The sequence below is a fragment of the Cervus canadensis genome, chromosome 11 (assembly GCF_019320065.1).
Source record: "Cervus canadensis isolate Bull #8, Minnesota chromosome 11, ASM1932006v1, whole genome shotgun sequence".
NCBI lineage: Eukaryota > Metazoa > Chordata > Mammalia > Artiodactyla > Cervidae > Cervus > Cervus canadensis.
In genome coordinates, this window is record NC_057396.1 from 52,194,552 (window position 1) to 52,217,457 (window position 22,906).

Consider the following 22,906-nt stretch of genomic DNA (forward strand, 5'->3'; position numbering starts at 1 on the left):
GTTAGTTGTTTTCTGATAAGAAAACAAACAGAACAAAATTCTTGTTCAAAATATCCATGCAGGTGTTACAGTTTGCACAGAACTCTTCATTAATAATTCTCCCAAGTTAGTACTAGTAGCCTAACAATGACTCCAGTCATGTAAACCTTTCTATTCAATTCCAGGCATCTTATTTTTGACAGTTTGCCAATCCAAATATTAACATTTCCTCTAATGCATATTTTGATTAGATGCCCAGACTCCTTTCTTTTCCCCCCTCATCATTCAAGTATCTCAGTCATTTGACACATTTGACTTGCGTTTATATCTCTCCAGGAATTTGTAACTCATACCCATTTTTTTTGCATCTCCCAGCATCAGCCTATCACTCATTCAGTTTAGAGAAACATCAGAGCTTCTGAAGGGGTTAAGACAGCACACAGGAAGTATGTGTTCGCCTCTATCATGAAGCCAAGAATGAAGCTCCAGCTGACTGTGGTATCACCAGGCATTCCAGTGGCCTATCTAGATATAAAACCTGGCTGTGAAATGTTCTTTTAAAGTTTGGCTGAATATCTGTAGCTGGTATGCCTTTATCATGTTAAGAAGAGGTCAAGTAAAACAATGTCAAATATGGAAAAACTGTAACTTCATGAATCATGAGTATTTAATAATACATGCTGTGTTTTAAATTCAGTGAAGTTACATTCTCTAATTTTGCTTTTAGAATGCATATTACCAGCTTCTAACATTGAGTTGGTTAATGCATCGGAGTTTCCAAGTACTAATAGGCTCTAATACAATTTTTGGAACCCGACTGATGTTTCTAACTAATGGCTTTTCATTTTTTAGAGTGAACTACTTTGAACTGCCCCATAAAATTGTTGAGGCTATGGCAGAGTTACCTGGATGTGGTCAGTGTTTCACTGAAGACATATTTCTCCCTGTTCAAAATGAGCAATTCAGTTCAGTTCTGTTCAGTCACTCAGTCATGTCTGACTCCTTGTGACCCCATGGACTGTGGCACGCCAGGCCTCCTTGTCTATCACCAACTCCTGGAGTTTACTCAAACTCATGTCCATTGAGCTGGTGATGCCATCCAACCATCTCATCCTCTGTCGTTCCCTTCCTCTTCTGCCTTCAATCTTTCCCAGCATCAGGGTCTTTTCCAATGAGTCAGTTCTTCCCATCAGGTGGCCAAAGTATTGGAGTTTCAGCTTCAGTATCAGTCCTTCCAAAGAATATTCAGGACTAATTTCTTTAGGATGGACTGGTTGGATCTCCTTGCAGTCCAAGGGACTCTCAAGAGTCTTCAACGCCACAGTTCAAAAGCATCAATTCTTCGGTGCTCAGATTTCTATACAGTCCAACTCTCACATCCATACATGACTACTGGAAAAACCAAAACTTTGACTAGAGAGACCTTTGTTGTCTAATAATGTTGAGAGTAATGCCTCTGCTTTTTAATATGCTGTCTAGGTTGGTCATAACTTTTCTTCCAAGGAGCAAGCATCTTAATTTCATGGCTGCAGTCACCCCCATAAAAGGTTTTTTTTTTTTTTAATTTTGGAGGCCCCCCAAAAAAGTCTGTCACTGTTTCCATTGTTTCCGTATCTATTTCCCATGAAGTGATGGGACCAGATGCCATGATCTTAGTTTTCTGAATATTGAGTTTTAAGTCAATTTTTTCACTCTCCTTTTTCACTTTCATCAAAAGGCTCTTTAGTTCTTCGCTTTCTGCCATAAGGGTGGTGTCATCTGTATCTCTGAGGTTATTGATATTTCTCCCAGCAATCTTGATTCCAGATTGTGCTTCATCCAGCCCAGCATTTCACATGATGTTCTCTGCATATAAGTTAAATAAGCAGGGTGACAATATACAGCCTTGACATATTCCTTTCCCGATTTGGAACCAGTCTGTTGTTCCATGTCCAGTTTTAACTGTTGCTTCCTGACCTGCATAAAGATTTCTCAGGAGGAGGGTAGGGTGGTCTGGTATTCCCATCTCTTTCAGAATTTTCCACAGTTTATTGTGATCCACACAGTCAAAGGCTTTGGCATAGTCAATAAAGCAGAAGTAGATGTTTTTCCAGAACTCTCTTGCTTTTTCAATAATCCAGCAGATGTTGGCAATTTGATCTCTGGTTCCTTGACTTTTTCTAAATCCAGCTTGAATATCTGGAAGTTCATGGTTCATGTACTATTGAAGCTTGACTTGGAGAATTTTGAGCTTTACTTTACTAGTGTGTGAGATGAGTACAATCGTGTGGCAGTTTGAGCATTCTTTGGCATTGCCTTCCTTTGGGATTGGAATGAAAACTGACCTTTTCCAGTCCTGTGGCCACTGCTGAGTTTTCCAAATTTGCTGGTATACTGAGTGCAGCACTTTCACAGCATCATCTTTTAGGATTTGAAATAGCTCAACTGGAATTATATCCCCTCCACTAGCTTTGTTCATAGTGATGCTTCCTAAGGCCCACTTGACTTCGCATTCCAGAATGTCTGGCTCTAGGTGAGTGATCACACCATCATGGTTATCTGGGTCTTGAAGATCTTTTTTGTATAGTTCTGTGTATTCTTGCCACCTCTTCTTAATATCTTCTGCTTCTCTTAGGTCCATACCATTTCTGTCCTTTATTGAGCCCATCTTTGCATGAAATGCTCCCTTGGTGTCTCTAATTTTCTTGAAGAGATCTCTAGTCTTGCCCATTTTATTGTTTTCCTCTATTTCTTTGCATTGATCACCGCTGAGGAAGGCTTTCTTATCTCTCCTTGCTATTCTTTGGACTTCTGCATTCAAATGGGTATATCTTTCCTTTTCTTCTTTGCCTTTTGCTTCTCTTCTTTTCACAGCTATTTGTAAGGCCTCGTCAGACAATCGTTTTGCCTTTTTGCATTTCTTTTTCATGGGGATGGTCTTGATCCCTGTCTCCTATACAATGTCATGAATCTCCATCCGTAGTTCTTCAGGCACTCTGTCATATTTAATCCCTTGAATCTATTTCTGACTTTAACTGTATAATCATAAGGGATTTGATTTAGGTCATACTTGAATGGTCTAGTAGTTTTCCCTACTTTCTTCAATTTCAGTCTGAATTTGGCAATAAGGAGTTCATGATCTGAGCCACAGTCAGCTCCCGGTTTTGTTTTTGCTGACTGTATAGAGCTTCTCCATCTTTGGCTGCGAAGAATATAATCAGTCTGATTTCAGTGTTGACCATCTGGTGATGTCCATGTGTCGAGTCTTCTCTTGTGTTGTTGGAAGATAGTGTTTGCTATGACCGGTGTGTTCTCTTGGCAAAACTCTATTAGCCTTTGCCCTGCTTCCTTCTGTACCCCAAGGCCAAATGGAATATTCATGATTCTATTGATTCAGAGCTGCAGATTTTCTCTAGCATTGCCTGACAGAGTTTGTAGTAGATTATCAGTGAAATACTATTTTCCCAGCCAGACATTGGTCAGACATTTATTCTTGTATCTACTAGTTGTACAACTGTGGCATATTATTAATTTCCTTGAGTCTCAATGATCTTATTTGTAAATTGGGATTTAAGATCCCTGGTTTGCAATATTGTTGAATTAAATGAAGAGGCATAGCTCCATCAGTCTCTAAGACATCATCATAGAAGTTCAATGAATATTTTTATTTAGTCACTCACTCAACTTACGTTTCACACTGAATTTTTCTGGGCTCTTAAATATCTTCACTAACCATCTCTCTCTGTTATCACCAAAATGTGACCCTGATGGCATACTGGAATAACAATAATTTACTGAACTCACATGCACACCTCCCTGCCTATATTATCTTATTTAATTTTCTTAATAGTCCTTTGGGCTGGTGTTATAATCATCTTATTTTTACAGATGAGGAACCTAATTCACCAAGAGGCAAGTTAACTTACTAAACGTCATCTAACTAGCCAATGGAGAACAGAGGTTTCAACCCAGGAAACCTTCATCTCTTACCTTCTCTCTTAATCAGCACAGTGGCAACAGAGGCATTTAAGATGAAAGTGTGAAACCCAGGGAACAGCAGCTCTGCAAGATGTTAATAAGTATCAGGCTGGGAGCAGCAAAAGATGGAGGAGTAACATTGCATGGTAAAATATATTTGGGAGGTGATTGATTAAAGAAAACTAATCAGGTTGGGAGGTTAGGATTTTGTTGCTTGGTTTTCTTCATTTAATCTTTTAATTGTTGTCTCTGGACTTTTAATTCTACTTTTCATAGAGCAGCCAGGGCACCATTCCATTGCATAAACCATTCTCCCCCAGCCACATAGATACATAGACATAGACACACACAAAATCGTTCTGGGAAGTACTGATCCATGTAATGATGAACTTGAAATCATAGTGTGTCAGTAATCTTGTTCATCAATCCCAGAAGTCCTGTTACTATTGCTCACCCTTTTTTTCCTGTTAGTGTACTGGAAAATGGCAAAGAGAGAGCAATCCAGTTAACAAGTAACTAATGCCTAATTCTACCCTTGCCCACGCTGCAGTAAAATCAGGTAACTTTGAAGTGAAATAAGCAGGGCTAATTAAGACCAGTATACTTTGGGTCCAACACATCAAAATATTCATCTACCTAATCTTGTGAAATCAACATTTTGCCAGTGTTATGAAACTACTCCCTCAGGAAGTGGTTTGTGTTAGATAATCAAGGCATTCACTTTCTACAAGCTTCATAGTGCAGCTTAATGGCTTGTTTGTTGATCTTATTTCTCAAAACAGTTATGTTCAAATGTAATGATGTATGTATGTAATGATTTTGCTGTCTTTCTGTAATATTAATCTCCACTAATTTTCATAATTTTCTCCAATAGTTTCATGTTAAAATAGTATAAAATAACTTTTCCACTGATGTTACCAATTTACTTATGATTACAGAAAAAAAAAATGGAATTACAGGGAAAGACATTGTTCTCTAGTTTTGAAAGCCTCACAGTCACTGTAAATCTTTTCAGCTTTTTATTAAGCACAGTACATAAGTCATCTTGTCTCACTTTTAAAATTATATTCAGAATGTAACACTGCTCACCATTTGCTGCTACAAGTACTCTATTTGTTGCTACAGCCTAATCCAGTCTGCCACCATTTCTTGGGAGATAGTGTAATAACCTCCTAATTGGTCTCTCTGCTCCACCTCATGCTTTCTTATAATCTATTTTCTACACAGCAATTATAGGAAGCTTTAATAAAAGGAAATTAAATCTTATCATTTTTCTCCTCATATCCCTCCAGCTTTCCCATTACATTTAAAAGGTAAACCTCCTACTTGACCTTCAGAGGCCTTATGAGATATCTGGGCATGGCCTCTTTAGGCCATTTCCTATTACCTCTTCCCCCTTGTTGTTTTTCAGTTGCTCAGTCATGTCTGGTTTTTTTGTGGCCCCACAGAGTAGCCACCAGCTTCCTCTGTCCATGGGGTTTCCCAAGCAAGAATCCTGGAGTGAGTTGCCATTTCTTCTTACAGGGGATCTTCTGGACCCAGGGATTGAACCCGTGTCTCCTGCATCTCTTACATTGACAGGCAGATTCTTTACCACTGAGCCGCCTGGAAGACAGTGCTGTAGCCAATTCAACCTTCTTTTCCCCGTTGCTCTGATCCCAGGGCCTTCCATTGAAAGAAACCAGATTCACACAAACTTCATTTTATGTGCTCTAATCTTGATTTATTTTTCTTTTTAATACGTAGAAAGTATTAACTGAAATTCTATGGGTGTTTTTTCTCTCTCTGTTTCCAGAATACAGAGGCTTTGTTAACTTTCTTGATTCCCATAGCCCAGAATCAAGGACATTATTTGGCACATAGTAGGTGCTCCAATAATATATTTAGAATCTGAAAAATGGATAAATGACACAGAGGCTATTGACATGCATATCTTTGGAGAGTTTGCTGTAGGATTTGTCCATTACTTTTCTCACCATGATGTGATCCCTCAGTGTGATTTTCCTCACCTGTTAGAAATCATTACTGTGTTATTTTTCTCGCTGACGACCTAATCTGATTATATTCCTCTTTTTCATTTGGGACCTTCTGGGAGAGCATTTAAAGAACTGATAGTCATCATTCTTCTTAAGTAGGAAGAGTATGACTTTCTAACATTACTTTTCTGTGAAGTCCTCCCTAACATTCAGTCATTGAGATGAGGCCTTTTTTCTATTATTGTAGCACTTTGAATATGGCTTTATGCATACTTGGGCTTCCCTGGTAGCTCAGAAGGTAAAGAATCTGCCTGCAGTGTGGAAGACCTGGGTTCAGTCCCTGCACTGGGAAGATCCCCTAGAGAAGGGAATGGCTACCCTCTCCAGTATTCTGGCCTAGAGAATTCCATGGACAGAGGAGCCTGGCAGGCTACAGTCCATGGGGTTACAAAGAACTGGACACAACTAAGCAACTTTCAGTTTTGGATTCCCTGGTAGCTCAGACAGTAGAGTCTGCCTACAATGCGGGAGACCTTGCTTCGATCCCCGGGTCGAGAAGATCCCCCGGAAAAGGAAATGGCAACCTGCTCCAGTATTCTTGCCTGGAAAATCCCAGGAATGGAGGAGCCTGGCAGGCTACAGTCCATGGGGTCGCAAAGAGTTGGACATGACTGAGCCACTTCACTTTCTTTCTACTTTCTATGCATACTCAGTTTGCTAGATGATAACAATTGCTATTTATATCTGTCTTATTCGTGTTGCCTGGCATGTACCATGTTCTCAATGACAGATAGGTAGATAAATGATGATTGATTGGGTGACTATATGGAAAGATAGATGTGGGTAGAATAAACGCCAACACATTGACATTATGGAAAGTAGTTTATCCACAGAATTTCCTCAGTTGGGGGGTTGACTCAGGATAGCTCCAGCAGTACCTGTGCTGTGACTGGTTAGTGTCAGGACTTTAGAACACTGATACTGTTAGGGAGAAGCAGACAACCAAGGAACAGCAAAGAATCAGTAAGTCCGGGTCTTCTACGTGTGTGTATGTCCCTTCACTGTTCCCCTGAAACTATCACAGCATTGTAAAACGGCTATGTGTGTGTGTTTTAGTAACTCAGTCATGTCTGACTCTTTGCAAGCCTATGGACTGTAGCCTGCCAGGCTCATCTGTCCATGGAATTCTCCAAACAAGTATACTGGAGTGGATCGCCATGCCCTTCTCTAGGGCAACTTCCCGACCCAGGGATAGAACCAGGGTCTCACCATCTGAGCCACCTGGGAAGTTAATCAGCTATACCCCAATACAAAATTTAAAAATGTAAAAAAGACTGGGTCTGGATCTTTATCAGCACCAAACCTCTACATTTTTACTCCATTTTGTGTTTTTTATGTCAAATTTTGTATCTTTTCATTTTATGTGTTTCTAAACAGATTTTTGTCGTTTTAGTTAATTTTACTACTTTTGTCTTTTAACTTCCTTACTAGATTTATAAGTGATTAATTCACTACCTTTTCTCTGTATTTACCTTTGTCAGTGAGATTCTTACTTACCTGTTGTCTCCAAGGGAAGAAATCTAATTTGCACCTAATTTCAGGTTGATTGGAGACCACGGCCTCAGACAACCTCTGTTAAAGTATGCAAATACATACAGTTTCTGTGGGGCTGCAATCCCAAACCCTACAGTCTTCAGACAGGGGATCTGAGGGTGGCCTTGGGAGACTGTTAACAAAAATCAGAGCTCCAGATCAGTGTGTAAGCTATTATCAAGTTGAAGTGAGGCAAAGGAGTTGCATAAGGATGCTATCTCTCTACTACCCTGGAAGTACCTCCATAGACTCTAGATGTGTGAGAAACCTTAAGCCTATCCCTCAGGCTGAAGCTCCAACATAAATAAATAGGCTTTTTACAGGAAGGTGGGGATGTGTTTCAGTCTGCGGTCTGTGCATTGCTCTGAGGGTGGTAGCCTACCAAGAATTGTCTCTGATTGTTACAGTCTTGTGGAGACCAGAAACCAGCCTCTTTGGCTGCCAGGGTAACCTGATCAATAAATACCACCGGTGTTCCTGTTGGCTTTCCTGAGTCAGCTGCAAGCTGGGCAGTCTTGTAGGAAAATGCCTTGACTGTGCTTGCCTGCAGGTCTCAGTGATGCAATGAGAGAGTTCCTTGAAGAGCTATGGAACATGTTCACATTTAAGTTGCTATCATGGGATGTTATATTTGAGCCTCTTGGTAACCACAAAGCAAAAACATATAGTAGATACACAAAAGGAAAGGAGAAAAGAATCTAAGCATAACACTAAAGACAATCGTTGAGCCACAAGGGGAGAATGCTCTTGTTCCCTGGACCCAGACAGCAAGCAAGGGAGTGTCACACCGCCTGAGCTTTTTTGTTTCAGCAAGGCAGTGAGACAGTGCAGAGACTGCTGTCCCCACCTGTCCTAACAAGGCAGCAAGAGGGTCTAACTTGCCTGCTTGTGCTGACTTCTCTGGTAGCTCAGATGGTAAAGAATCTGCCTGCAATGCAGGAGACACAAGAGACATGAGTTCGATCTCTAGGTTGGGAAAATCCCCTGGAGAAGGGAATGGCCACCCACTCCAGGATTCTTGCCTGGAGAATTCCGTAGATAGTCCGTAGGGTCGCAAAGAGTCAGACACAACTGAGCGACTAACACTTGCACTTTCACTTGTGCTATCAGGGGGTAGAGAGTGCAAAAATGGTGTCCACTAACGCCTCTGTCTCTGGAGGATTTCAACTGTCTCCTGCCCTTTCTGCAGATGCTTTAAAATTAGCAAGTGAATCTCCTTCACATAAAGGTTAGGCACTTTTTAAACTGCTGCTGATATGAATGAGAGCACGTGCAAGCCCTTTAAAAGGTGAATCTCAGTTCCATATGTTCCTTTGGGACCTTTGAATGATTTCCCATTTATTTTCTTGTCAGGTGTTTTGGGGCCTTTTCTTTCTGGTGCAGATCCCAAGGGCTGGGGTGCCTCGTGTGAGGCACAAATCCCTTGCTCCTCTGAGAAAAGTGCTGAACTGAGGAGATCCCTCCCTGCTGTGTGTCACTATGCTGAGAGTGGGCTTTTGGAAGGACTGTCAAATATGGTCTCTCCTACCTTCCTTGATGTGGTCCTTTTATCTTTTGTCATGGAGCAGCAGTTCATCTGGTTTACAGATCTTTCTCAGAAGAAACTGATGCATATGTAACTACCCCGGAAAGAGGTGGGTCCAGCATCTTTCTATGCTGCCATCTTGAACCTAATAACTATTGTTTTAATCTTCAGCCTCAGCTACTCTGGCAGTCCTAAAACATGCTGACATTAGTAATGAATGGGAAGGTTATGCAGCTGAAAGTAAGTGATCACTAATATGATCACTCACACATACTGAAAATTGTTCAAAAGTTTCACCATCCATTTCCAGATGCTTAAGCAATTATAATACAATGTAACAACATAATGAAATAAAATAGTATTATAATAAAGAAAAATGGCTGAGATGGAATAACTTGGTTATTAAAATTACACTCCTAGAGATGGCACTAAAGTTTATGTTGTAGTCTTAGTAGCCTCCTATATTGATCAGTCCCTATTGTTTTGAGCTGGTGCTGGTTTACAAGCAAAAGTTAGAAGATTTACTGGATTCCCACTTGACTCAACAAAGGTTTTTTATCATAAATCATATTATTGGTGACTGGAAAAGAGATATTTAGATTAAATTTTGAATTGTACATTGGCATACTTAAGGTAATTACATTGTTTCTTCCTCACTTAGGATTTAAAAGGGAAGATAAGGTTTTTTTTGTTTGCTCCAAATTACATAATTTGTTTTGTTGATTCTAAATATTTGAGTTGTGAATTTAAGAAAAACCAAAGGAAGGAAATATATAATTCTTCAATATTTATGTGTACAAGTCACATTTTGTTATTGTTCTTCAGTCGCTCAGTCATGTACAATTCTTTGCAACCCCATGGACTGCAGCATGCCAGGCTTCCCTGTCCTTCACTATCTCCCAGAGTTTGCTCAAACTCTTGTCCATTGAGTCGATGATGCTGTACAAGCATCTCAACATCTGTCGCCCCCTTCTTCTCCTGCTCTTAATCTTTACCAGCATCAGGGTCTTTTCCAGTGATTCAGCACTTCACATCAGGTAGCCAAGGGGTGGACTTTCAGCTTCAGCATCAGTCCTTACAATGAATATTCAGGGTTGATTTCCTTTAGGATTGACTGGTTTGATCTCCTTGCAGTCCAAGGGAGTCTCAAGAGTCTTCTCCAGCACCATGTTTTAAAAGCATCAATTCTTCGGCGCTCTGCCCTCTTTATGGTCCAACTCTCACATCCATACATGACTACTGGAAAAACCATAGCTTTGACTAGATGGACCTTAGTTGGTAAAGTGATGTCTCTGCTTTTTATTACACTGTCTAGGTTTGTAGTAGATTTTCTTCCAAGAAGCAAGCATCTTTTCATTTTATAGCTGCAGTTACCATCTGCATAGATTTTGAAGCCTAAGGAAATAAAGTCTGTCACTGTTTCCATTGTTTCCCCATCTATTTGCCATGAAATGATGGGACTGCATGCCATGATCTTAATTTTTTAATGTTGAGTTTTAAGCCAACTTTTTCATTCTCCTCTTTTACCTTCATCAAGAGGCTCTTTTGTACCTCTTCACTTTGGATTATTCTGTTTAATCCTTGGAATGAACAGATTTTATTACCCCAAATTTTCATCTTAAGAAACTGACTCACTGCCACTCAGCTAATAAATAGCATAACCAAGATTTAAACTTGGCTTTTATCAAGCCAATATTAGTTATCTTTCCATTACATTAGGCTCTCTGTATTAACATAGTAATTGATTTTCTTGAGCTTGGAGAATCTTGATTTTTGTTTGTTTGTATTTTATTATAGTGGATTTATTGAGATACCATTCATCTTGACCATACAATTCACCTACTTTAAGTAGTGGGTGAAAACTCAGTGGTTTTTAGCATATTCTCAAAGATATGTATACCCATCACCACAGTCAATTTTAGATCATTCCTGTCACCTCAAAAAGAAATTCCATACCTACTAGCAGTCAGGTTTTACTGTAATTCAGTAATTCAGCCCTTTTTATTGCTGAATAATATTCTATTATATTGATTAAACCATATTTTATTTATCCATTCATGAGATTATGGACATTTGTATTTTTTTGACTTTTTGGCTATTATGGACAATGCTTCTAGGAGCATTCATGCACAAATTTTTCATGAAATTATGTTTTCACTTCTGTTGAATATTATACCTAGAAGTAGAATGCAAGATCATGTGGTGACTCTGTGTTAAACATTTTGAAGACTGCCAGACTGTTTTCCACAACAGCTTCACCATTTTTCATTCTCATCAACAGTATATAAAGATTCAGTTTCTCAACATTCTCATCAACACTCTTTTTTTATTATATACATCCTAGTGGATATGAAGTGCTCTCATTGTGGATTAGATTTGCATTTCCTTGAGCACTAATCATATTGAACACCTTTTCATGTTATTTTTTCCTTTGAACCTCTTATATATATTTTCAAAGAAATGTCTGTTCAGATTTTTTGCCCATTTTCAAACTGGGTTGTTTGTCTATTATTCATTTGTAAGAGTTGTATATACATATATACAAGTCCCTTATTCAATATATAATATGCAAACATTTTCTCATATTCTAAAGGTTGTCTCTTTTTCTTGATGGTATTCTTTAAAGTACAGATTTTTTATTTTGATAAAATCCAATTGTCTATTTTTTAAGAGTGTATGTCTTTCTACCAGTCAGCTACTGGAGAGTAACAGTAGTTGTCATAATCAAATTTGTCATAATCAAAATTACCTGTTTTCTACTATACCAGACAGAGGTTAAATGTTTTTGTCTTTTGAAAGTCTGTTTTTCTTAATTATCAAATTTACTGGATTTTAAGACACTAGCAATTGTGAAAAGCATCATCAAATTAATAATCACTTTTAGGAGATATGGATTGTTGCTCTTGTTCAGTTGCTCAGTCATGTCTTACTCTGTGACCCCATAGACTGTAGCATGCCATGCTTCCCGGTCCTTCACTGTCTCCCGGAGTTTTTTCAAACTCATGTCCATTGAGCCGATGATGCCATCCAACTGTCTCATCCTCTTTTTTCCCCTTCTCTTCCGACACTCAATTTTTCCCAGCAACAGGGTCTTTCCAGTGACTTGGCTCTTTGCATCAGGTGGCCAGAGTATTGGAGCTTCAGCTTTATCATCAGTCCTCCCAATGAATATTCAGGGTGGAGTTTCTTTAGGCTTGACTGGTTTGATCTCCTTACTGTCCAAGGGACTCTCAAGGGTCTTCAGCACCACAATTTGAAAGCATCAATTCCTTGGTTTTCAGTCCTCTTTACGGTCCAACATGGACTGTTGACCCCATCCTGATTTCAGAAATGCTAAAATGCGGGGGAAAAGCATCTTAAGACAATGAAATATGCATTTGGTATTGTAATTTAGTGTTGTTGAAATTATTCAGTTTGTTTGAAATTTAATAGATCTTTACCATGTGGGGCATATTTCACACTAACAAGGGTCTGTGTCCTCGATAAGAACCAAAACACATCAGTAGGTTTTGTTTATATTTCAGATAATTCTTCTAATGGAAGAGGGATTCACTTTATTAATCAAATGCAATGTGGTCCTCTTCATTGTCACAGATGTTTGTTGGTGTTAATACCAACTGCAGTTTTTTTTTTTAAAATTCTGCTATTTATGATACACATAAGCTTCTGGCAAGAATAGTAGAAAAAGGTCTAGGGTGAGGGGAAAACTACCATTCTTCTGCCAAAGTAAGAAAATGTTTCACATTCTTAACATACTGTAGTTGTCACTCTTTGTCCTTAAGTTTGCATAGTGTCACAAAAGTTTCATTCATAAGAGAAAACATATTTGAAATAAAATATATCAAAATTAAGAAAAACAAATTTTTAACTTACTTATTTTAAACATTTCTATGAGTTTTCAGTCTGTAAAATTAGCAATTTAACAGATGGAAAATATTCCCACATATAAGTGTACCATCTATTCATCAATTTATTCAACAGATACTAAGTACTTATGAGATGCTAAACAGTAAGCTAAATAATGGGTGTGAAGCAGTGAACAAAACAATCACCTCACCAATAGCACTTATAGTGAGAAGAGACAAATGACCATCTATCAGTACTCTCTCTCTACATATATACTTTGTTCTTTGTCCTTTATATAGGCACCAGTACAAATATATGCATGTAGAACATGTACATATTCATTTTATGTATATACACATATATGCATATGCACATGATATATAGAGAGACATATATATAGGATAAATGTATACCACATTATGTATCTATGTTATAGCAATGTCAGTTGCTGATATATGTACATATGTAGTATATATGTTTTGTATATGTGTATGTTATCTTGTTATGTCAGGTGCTAATAAAAGTAATAAAACTTTATGAGAAGACAGAGAACTATGGAAAGTTCTACTTTAGAAAGATCTCTAAAGGAGATCTTTTAAAAATCTCTCAAGGAGAGATTCTCTCATGTGATGATGTGAGCAGAAGTCTGGATGAAAAAGGGATTGAGCATTCTTGCAGAGAGAGGAGCAAGTGCAAAGGCCCTGTGGTGAGAGTATATTTTTCATCAGGGAATGGGGTGGCTGGATTGGAGGGAGGGAGGGTAGGGTTTGGGACAAGGATGAGATATGGTGAGAAGAAGACTGATATTTCATACATGTCCTAATCTGGACCATGACTATTACTTAGAGCTACAAAATTATTGGGGGGTTTTGAGTAAACATTAATGTGATTTAACCTAGGTTGTAAAAGAGCTACTCTGACTGCCATGTAATAGACACAAAACATAGAAATAGGAAGATCAGTAAGGGAGACTCTTACAGACTTCTACTCAAGATAGAGTGATAGCTTAGATTAAGAAACTATTATCAGATATTGACAGATGATCAGTTTCTAAATCTAATTTGAAGATGCTTCAGATAAGATTTGTTGAACATTTAAATCCATTTATTCAGCAAATAAATATTCAATGACAGCTAAATGTTCTTAGTTGTTCTAGACATTAGGGATGAAGCAGTGAACAAAAAGACAACAAAGGTGAAAAAGTAAAACCTCAGTGCACAAATACCTTACTGAGGGAAACAGATCATAAATGAAGATAAATAAGTGAAATTGTACAGCATGTCAGGTAGTGATATGTGCTAAAGAGTAAGGCAAAGTGGAAAAATTATGCTTTGTACTAAATCAACACAGTTTGCCTAAGGAGAAGACATGGTGATAAGAGGAAATGAGGAGTCAGGATTCTGGCCTGTGTTGGAAGAACTGAGTTGCTGTTTATCAAGGTGGCAGCGGTTTCTGTACTTTAGTGTACATAGGCTTGTTGAACATGCTTGTGAAAATAGATTTCTTTCTTTCACATTATAACTTTAGGGTTACCCTCCAATCTTTCTGTTAAAACATATTGACACACTTTGTTCCAAAAGTTTACTAACTTATTATGTTGGCACATGAGATCAAACCCATGTCTCCTGCATCTCCTGCACTGCAGACAAATTCTTTACCACTGCACCACCTGAGAAACCCTTGCCTAAGTCTTGGGAAACATTATAGTATGTTCACAAACATCAGCATTGGCAACAATTTGGATGTGTTTGATCTACCGTTTAATAGTACAGCAACTTTGCCCTGCTACTTAATTTGCATATGCCTTAGTTTATTTATCATTGCATAGATAAAAATCATACACACTACTAGAGTTGTTATAAGGATTAAAGAAAATTATATATGTTAAGTTTCTGGCTCTTAGTATACGGTCAGCAAATATTAGTCATCCATGAGTGATAGCTATTATTAATAGGTATATAGGTATAAGTCAAATGCCTAGAGCATGTTAATGTAATTGGTAGTTAATTATATCCTCAGATGTATAATGATCTGTTCATTCTTAGTTCATACCGCTGCTAATAACTTGATACTGCTAGCTATGCATCACATGCCATATGTTATAGTAGATTTTAAGCATTACTAATGAAAGTAATGCATGTAGTATAAACAAAATTTTTTATTTTGCTACAATACTGAGACACATGACTGAACTCTTGAAAGAACTATGTATAGTTTTCTGTGTCAAAATTTCTTGTTGACAGGTTAACGACAGATTGAATAAAATAGTTACAATAATTCCATTTTGATTTATTTGAAAAGACTAAATATTTAGGAATCTGTTTTTTTATTTGGAGAGATATTTGTATCACCTAGAACACAAATTTTGTGAAATGTGTCACTAGTTCTTGGTGATACTTGCAACCACCATGGATATTTTCTATTTTATACTCTTTTACATTGATTATATCTTGCTCATTGTTCATATAAGTTCTTATATGGGTTACCCTTTTTGATTTTTCCAGTGGTAATTACCATATTCAATGTTCTTGCTCCTTTTTTGCTGTTGTGGTTTCATTTCAATCTCCTAATATTTTTTAATCTTTCTTGTAAAGTTTGTTAGCATTTCTTAGATGATTTCTTAGACTTCTTACTCTCTTAAGTCAAGTTCATATTTATAAAACAGCAATTTTAAAAAAATGACCAAAATATGTAGTCTTTTTAATTAAGCAAATAAATGTGTAAAATTTGCCTTAAAAAGCAAAATTGTATTGAATTCTTAACAAATATCTCTATTTTCAAGTTCAAAAGAGATAACATTCAGTTGCATTTGCATGACTTTAACTTTGTTTTCAAAATGTTTAAGTACACTAAATGACAGAGATGCATTTCATTTTTTCTGAAAGTTACTGACAAGACTCCGTATTATTACCTTTTTTTGCTTATTTATTGGATATATGGGTCATATGAAAATTATTCTTGGTTAAACCTTGAGAAAACATGGGAAAAAAAGAGATGATTATATTTAAGGAGAAAGAAAAGAAAGAAGGATAAAAATGGATGTAATTTTCTCTTTCTCTTTTCTAGCCCTAGGAAAAGATAAGGATTTCACGGATGAATCAGAGCATGCTAATTATGACCGATCTCGCCTCATTAAAGACTTTGTTCCTAAAAATAATTCTGAACCCAAGCCCAGATTGCCTAAGGTAATGCAAACTAAACAATCTATAAGTCATTGAGGTCTCTAACATCTAAATCCATACAGTTCTTTTTAATTTCAGTTGATATTTCCTGGAGAGAATGAGGCTGCACAGGACTCAAAATTGAAAAGTTATGTGTAGACATCATATCCATTTATATTATCAACAAAATTTTATAAACATTCTAAAGGATAAAATTATTCAGTAATTGTTTTAGAGGTTTATTCCGTCTTCTTTCCTGTTTTTTGAAAGACACCATGGTTTAATGAGAGTATGAATTTTATTATCAAGTGGGCCAATATTTGAATTGCAGTTCCAATACTTATAGTTGTGGTACCTTGAGCAAGTCAATCAAACTCACTTAGCCTTGTTTTTATCATTTATAAAATTAGAATCGCTGTCAGTTTGAGAAATTTTTTGGTTTTCTTCAAGTTTTGTTGAGATATAATTGACACAGCACTTTATAAGTTTAAGGTATACAGTATAATTATTTGACTTACATACATCATGAAACGGTTACCAGAATAAGTTGAGTAAACATTCATCATCTCATATAGATGTGAAATCAAAGAGACAGAAATATATATATATATATTTCTTATAATAGAACTCTTAGAATTTACTCTTAACAACTTTCATATACAGCATACAGCAGTGTTCATTATATTTATCATGTGTATAGTCCATGGGGTCGCAAAGAGTTGGACACGACTGAGTGACTTTCACTTTCATTTTTCACCGTATAAAGGTATAATGTAGTTATTGACTCTATTCCCCACACTGTGTATTTCATACCCATGACTCAGTTACTTTGCAACTTGAAGTTTGTACCTTTTAATCTCCCTTACTTCTTTCCTCCCCTCCTCCCCACCGCCCCCCGGCAATCACTTGTCCTCCCTGTCTATAATTCTGTTTTATATTTATCCTTTTATTTTGTTTTTTAGATTCGACATGTAAGTGAAATCATACAGTGTTTTACTTTCTTTCTCTGCCTGATTTACTTCAGTAAGCATAATGGTTACTGATAATAATCTAGGTCTCTAGGTCCTTCTTCGTTGTCACAAATGGGAATATTTTATTTTTTATGGCTGAGTAATATTCCATATGGGCTTCCCTGGTGGCCCAGAAGTAAAGAATCTGCCAGCCAGGGCAAGAGATGTGGGTTCAGTCCCTCGGTTGAGAAGATCCCCTGGAGAGCCTTTTTAGTTTGTTGACAGTTTCTTTCACTGTGCAAAAGATTTTTAATGTAATGTAGTCCCATTTGTTTATTTTTGCTTTTGTTTCCCTTGTCTAAGGAGACATATATAGAAAATATCATTGAGATTAATGTCAAAGAGCATGCTGCCCATATTATCTCTTAGAAGTTTCATGGTTTCGGATTTGCATTTATATCTTTAATCCATTTCTAATTTACTTTTGTGAATGGTGTGAGAAAGTAGTCCAGTTTGACGTATTTGTATGTAGCTGTTTGGTTTTTCCAACATCATTTATTGAAGGGACTGTCTTTCCCATTGTATGTTGTTGCCTCCTTTGTCACAGATTCATTGTTCTGTTCCATTGATATCTGTGTTTGTTTTTGTGCCAGTAGCATGTGGTTTTGATTACTTTAACTTGTAGTATAGTTTGAAATCACAAAGCACGATTCCTCTAGGTTTGTTCTTCTTTCTCAAGATTGTTTCTGGCTATTTGGGGGTCTTTTGTGGTTCCATACAAATTTTAGAATTATTTGTTTTAGTTCTGTGAAAACTGCCATTGGTATTTTGATAGCGATTGTGTTGAATCTGTGGAAAGCCTTGGGTAGTATGATCATTTTAACGTTATTAATTCTTTCAGCCCATAAGTATGGTATTAATATATATTTTCATCTGTTTATCTGGCCTTTAGTTACTTTCATCAGTATCAGTTTTGCAAGTATATCTTTTACCTCCTTAGATAGTCTTATTCCTAGCTGTTTTATTTTTTTTGATGCAACCGCAAATATGATTTTTTAAAAATTTCTGTTTCTAGTAGTTTGTTTGTTGTTAGTATATAGAAATACAACATATTTCTGTACATTAATTTGTAGCCTACAGCTTTACAAAGTTTCATGTCATCTGCAAATATTGACAGTTTTATTTCTTCCTTTCCATTTGGGATTCTTTGTGCTTATTTTTATTGTCTGATTGTTGTGGCTAGAACTTTCAATATTGTGTTAAATAAAAGTGGTGAGAATGATCAGCCTTCTCTTGTCCCTGAACAAATGCTTTCAGCTTTCCACTGTTATGATGTTAACTGTGGGTTTGTCATTTATGTTGAAATATGTTCCCTCTATACTCATTTTTATGGGAGTTTTTATCATAAATGGATGTTGAATTTTGTCAAATAACTTTTTCTGCATCTATGGAGCTGATTATATAACCCTTATTTTTCAGTTTGTTAATGTGGTGTATCACACTGATTTGCAGATTTTGAAACATTATGAAAGGTTTCTATAACAACTTGGATGTTGAGAATACTGTGTTGAAACTATAATTCATCAACAAATCACTGGGTTGGGGTTCAGTTTTAAAAATCTCTGGTTCCAGCAATCCCACCATCCCTCAAAATTCTTTTGTGGGTTCTTCAAAGTATCTGAATAAAGTCATCCAGCACCAAATACCATCATCCCCTTTTGATGCTTTCCAAGACAAATATTGACTCAGTCCAAGTTCACTTCATGTTTTCTTAAATTGCTTATTGATTAAAGTGGGAATACTTTAGTAAAAGAAATCTGGATGTTAACATAAGAAATGACTTAGCTTTTAGTTGTCACTGCATGGACAATAACCAATAATAGTTTCCTTGAAAATATCTTTTTCTGTGATATTTGATTTGGTTTGACCTGGATTAATTTTACAAATCCCTTTATTCGTCACCATCAGTGTGTTAGTGACAAAATATGGCACAATTTAAATCTTACTGTTATAATGATTCTGAACTGTAATAAGTAGGCACAGAAATAAATATTTGTGCCAGGTTTATTCATTCATCTTTGGTTTGATTTTGTTAAGTAAGGATACTATTTTGTGCTGATATTTCTTAGTTTGTCTTCACAAATCGGTAGTTTATCTCCCGAAGTTTACTTCATTTGCCTCTCTATGTGCTATCTGATTGGCCCTGTGGATGTTTTGAGAGTTGAGTGGCTCAGTGGTAAAGAATCCACTTGCCAATGCAGGAGACACAGGTTCAACCTCTGGGTTGGGAGGATTCCCTGGAGAAGGAAATTGCAACCCACTCTAGTATTCTTGCCTGGGAAATCCCCTGGACAGGGGAGTTTGGTGGGCTACAGTCCATGGGGTCACAAAGAGTTGGACATGATTTAGCAACTGAACAATAACAAACAACAGCTATCTCTAAAGCATTGTTCCAAGAGACCTGAGCCTGAGAGAAACCATAAGAAAAACTGAGGAAAAGCAGACATTTTACCTTAAGATACTTTTAGCACCAATGAGTAGGAACACAAATATGATATGCTTCAAATAATTAAAAAATGAATTAAGATTAAATAAAATTTGTGTTATCTGTGTCTTTAAAAATTAGCACATGCCACCATGTTTTCTTCCCTTTATGATTTCAGTCTCTTTTCATTCTATGCTTTCCTTCCCTCCTCTTTGGGCTTCCCTGGTAGCTCAGTCAGTAAAGAATCTGCCTACAGTACAGGAAACCCAGGTTCGATCCCTGGATAGGGAAGATCCACTGGAGAAGGAAAAGGCACATCACTCCAGTATTCTTGCCTGGAAAATCCCAAGGACAGAGGAGCCTGGTGGGATATAGTCCATGGGATTGCAAGAGTTGGACACGACTTAGCAACTAAACCACCACCGCCAGTGATATCTTCCATTCCATTTCTGCTCAACAGTCACCAATTCCCAAATCTCTAGACTAGACTTGAACTTTAGAATATTCAAGTTAAGAAGAAATAATTACACCTGCATACATCTTTTGCTTTTTGACAGCAAAATAAGAGAGTGGTGTGTGATGATGGTATTATACCACAGTCGTCCAGTCCAGTAATCCTAACCTAAAGTCCTGTTAGTTCTATTATACTTCTATTCAAATTTGAAAATGTAGTGCATCACCTGGAGGTTTTTGGATTCACTCTTCTATCTTCTATGAAAATATGTCCATTTTCATCCATTTTATAGGTTAAGGTGCAGCACAAATCCAACTTGAATAAGTAGTTCTATTCCAAAAGAAGAAAAAAGATGTTTAAAATACATTTAGCTAGGCTACTTGCTTGCAAAGCTTATCTATAAATGAAAGGCAAAATAATCTTTTTAGGTGTATTTTTTATGTACATTTATCAGAAAGAACCTCAAAAAAGCAATGACCTATATATCTATTGTTTGAACAAGTATCTGAATAACCTTAGTTTATAACTATGCTGTTGTTGTTCAGTTCTGCTGTTGTTCGCTCAGTCATGTCCAGCTCTTTGTGCCCCCAAGGACTGCAGCATGCCAGGCTTCACTGTCCTTCAGTAGCTCCCAGGAGTTTGGTCCAACTCATGTTCATTGAGTTGATAGTACCGCCCAACCATCTCATCCTCTGCCATCCCCTTCTTCTTTTGCCTTCAGTCTTTCCCAGCATCAGGGTCTTTTCCAATGAGTCAGCACTTTGCATCAGGTGGCCAAAGTACTGGAGCTTCAGCTTCAGCATCAGTCCTTCCAATGAATATTCAGGACTGATCTCCTTTAGGACTGACTGGTTGGATCTCCTTGCAGTCTGGACTCTCAAGACTCCAGCACTACAGTTTGAAGGCATCAATTCTTCAGCACTCAGCCTTTTTTAGTTTTCAGCTCTCACATCCATACATGACTACTGGAAAAACAATAGCTTTGACTATACAGACCTTTGTAGGCAAAGTGATGTCTCTGCTTTTTAATACACTGTCTAGGTTTCATTGCTTTTATTCCAAGGAGCAAACGTCTTTTAACCTCCTCTTTAACCTTCAACAAGAGGCTCTTTAAGTCTTCACTTTCTGCCATAAGGGTGGTGTCATTTGCATATCTGAGGTTGTTGATATTTCATCCCATCATTAAATGATATGCATATATATGTGTGTACATGTATGTACATATATTTTAAGTTGGCTCTTAGGAAATTGACAACATCCATTCACTTGTGAACTACTAAATAGCAACTTTCATATGGTTCAAATTAGCACATATTAATCTCTATGTATCTAGTTGTATGGCTGAAGATCTGTGCATTATGTTATTTTCTTGGGATAACTGTACTGGCTGCAACATGTCCTATGCATTTTATACAGTGTAATTGATATTTTATTTCTTCATAAAAGTTATTCAATTACATTTTAGAGATGAAAAAGCAAGTTTATAAAAAAGTCAGCAGAAAGGGAACAAAGATTCACAGAGGAAAATGACTCCTAACATAAACTACATTGTAAATCATGACAAGTGTTAGATTACAGAAAACAAATAGAAATTTCTAACAAGATTGCCATCAGCTATAAAAACTAGGTTCTAGGAAAATAACTCCAAACGTGTCAAAGTGGTGTCTTACATTGAATTTATGAGGACTTCCTGTTGAGTTTATCAATAGTAAAAACAAATAAATAAATATAGAAATCCACCTGATTAGTTTACTGGTTATTGTATAGGTAGACTATACATCTGCTTGAGAATTTGTTTTGTCAGCCATTGTGGAAACATTTCCTGAATGATCTTGAGTCAGTGTGGTGAATTTTGCTTTGACCATAAATCCACTGCTTCTGATAATTTTGTGAGTCAAATACATTTGTCAGATACTACAGTTTGCTCTAGAATTATCTTCAGTAAAATGAATTATTTCTTTAGAATGTTTTCTTCAAGTTATTAACTTTAGGCACATCATTTACACTAAAATTCCTTAATATTTCAGAGATTAAACTCGTGATACTGATACCTAATATGATAAAATGATATTGATAAGTTAATAGGACATATTTTTTATTTATTTTAACCCACTATGAGCAGAGTTTGACACTACAGGACAAAGGACAGAGAAAGATGGCAAACATGGACAGGTTTTGCTGTCCATGTAGTGGGATGCAGTTCAGGAGGTGGGCATGCATATAAATGGAGAAAGCTAAGAGGCTTTAGAGATTAGAGATGATACTGGATATGAGATAAGTCTAGATTTATCTAGCCTCAAGCTTTATAATAAAAGCTGTATTTAAATATCTCTGGGGCATTGAAGTAGATAGAAAATTGGCCACAGCCCTTTCCTCTCCCCTATACCTACAATATTTTCAGTGGAACTTTGCAGATTCTCCCATCCAACAGGTGCACTCTTACTGGACTGGCCTTGGGCTTTGATCAATAGATTGCCTGCAGAAGTGACAATGTCCCAGTGCTGAGCCTTGAACTTGAAAGATCTGGCACTCCCATTATTCCTCTTGGGACTCTGCCTCCATCATAGGAATGTGAGAGCCATCCTGCAAGAGGATAATAAGGACTGAAGCCTAGTGAGTCCAGTTGTCCCAGCTGACACAGAGATGTGAAAGAATCCAGCTAGAACCCACAGAAGGTCTAGCTGAGACCAGGAGAACTACACAACTGGGCCCAGCCTGCTCACAGATTCCTGAGCTAAATAAAAATTATTTGGGGATGGTTTATTTCTCCACAATACATATTGGAGCCATAAATGTTAGAGGGTAGCATATTTGCTGACACCAGTGATTGTAAATGTAAAGTGAATTCTTTCTCACTGGAAAGGGAACATTTGTAAAATTGTCCCCGAGTTTTCCACACATACCCATGTTATCCATTTAATTCTATAGAGCCCAAGTATATCTTAATGTCATAACCTAAATCACGAGAAATCTAGGGATC

General features: G+C 37.0%; 1 protein-coding gene across 3 annotated transcripts in view; it reads left to right on the forward strand.

Annotated features, from left to right (window-relative positions):
• Positions 1-22,906, forward strand: part of ANO3 (anoctamin 3) — a 428,911-nt gene that overhangs the window by 229,078 nt on the left and 176,927 nt on the right. For all 3 annotated transcript variants that reach the window (XM_043482413.1, XM_043482414.1, XM_043482415.1), the window contains one exon: positions 15,943-16,061. In XM_043482413.1, coding sequence (XP_043338348.1) covers positions 15,943-16,061 — 119 coding nt within the window. The remainder of the gene's footprint in view (positions 1-15,942; positions 16,062-22,906) is intronic.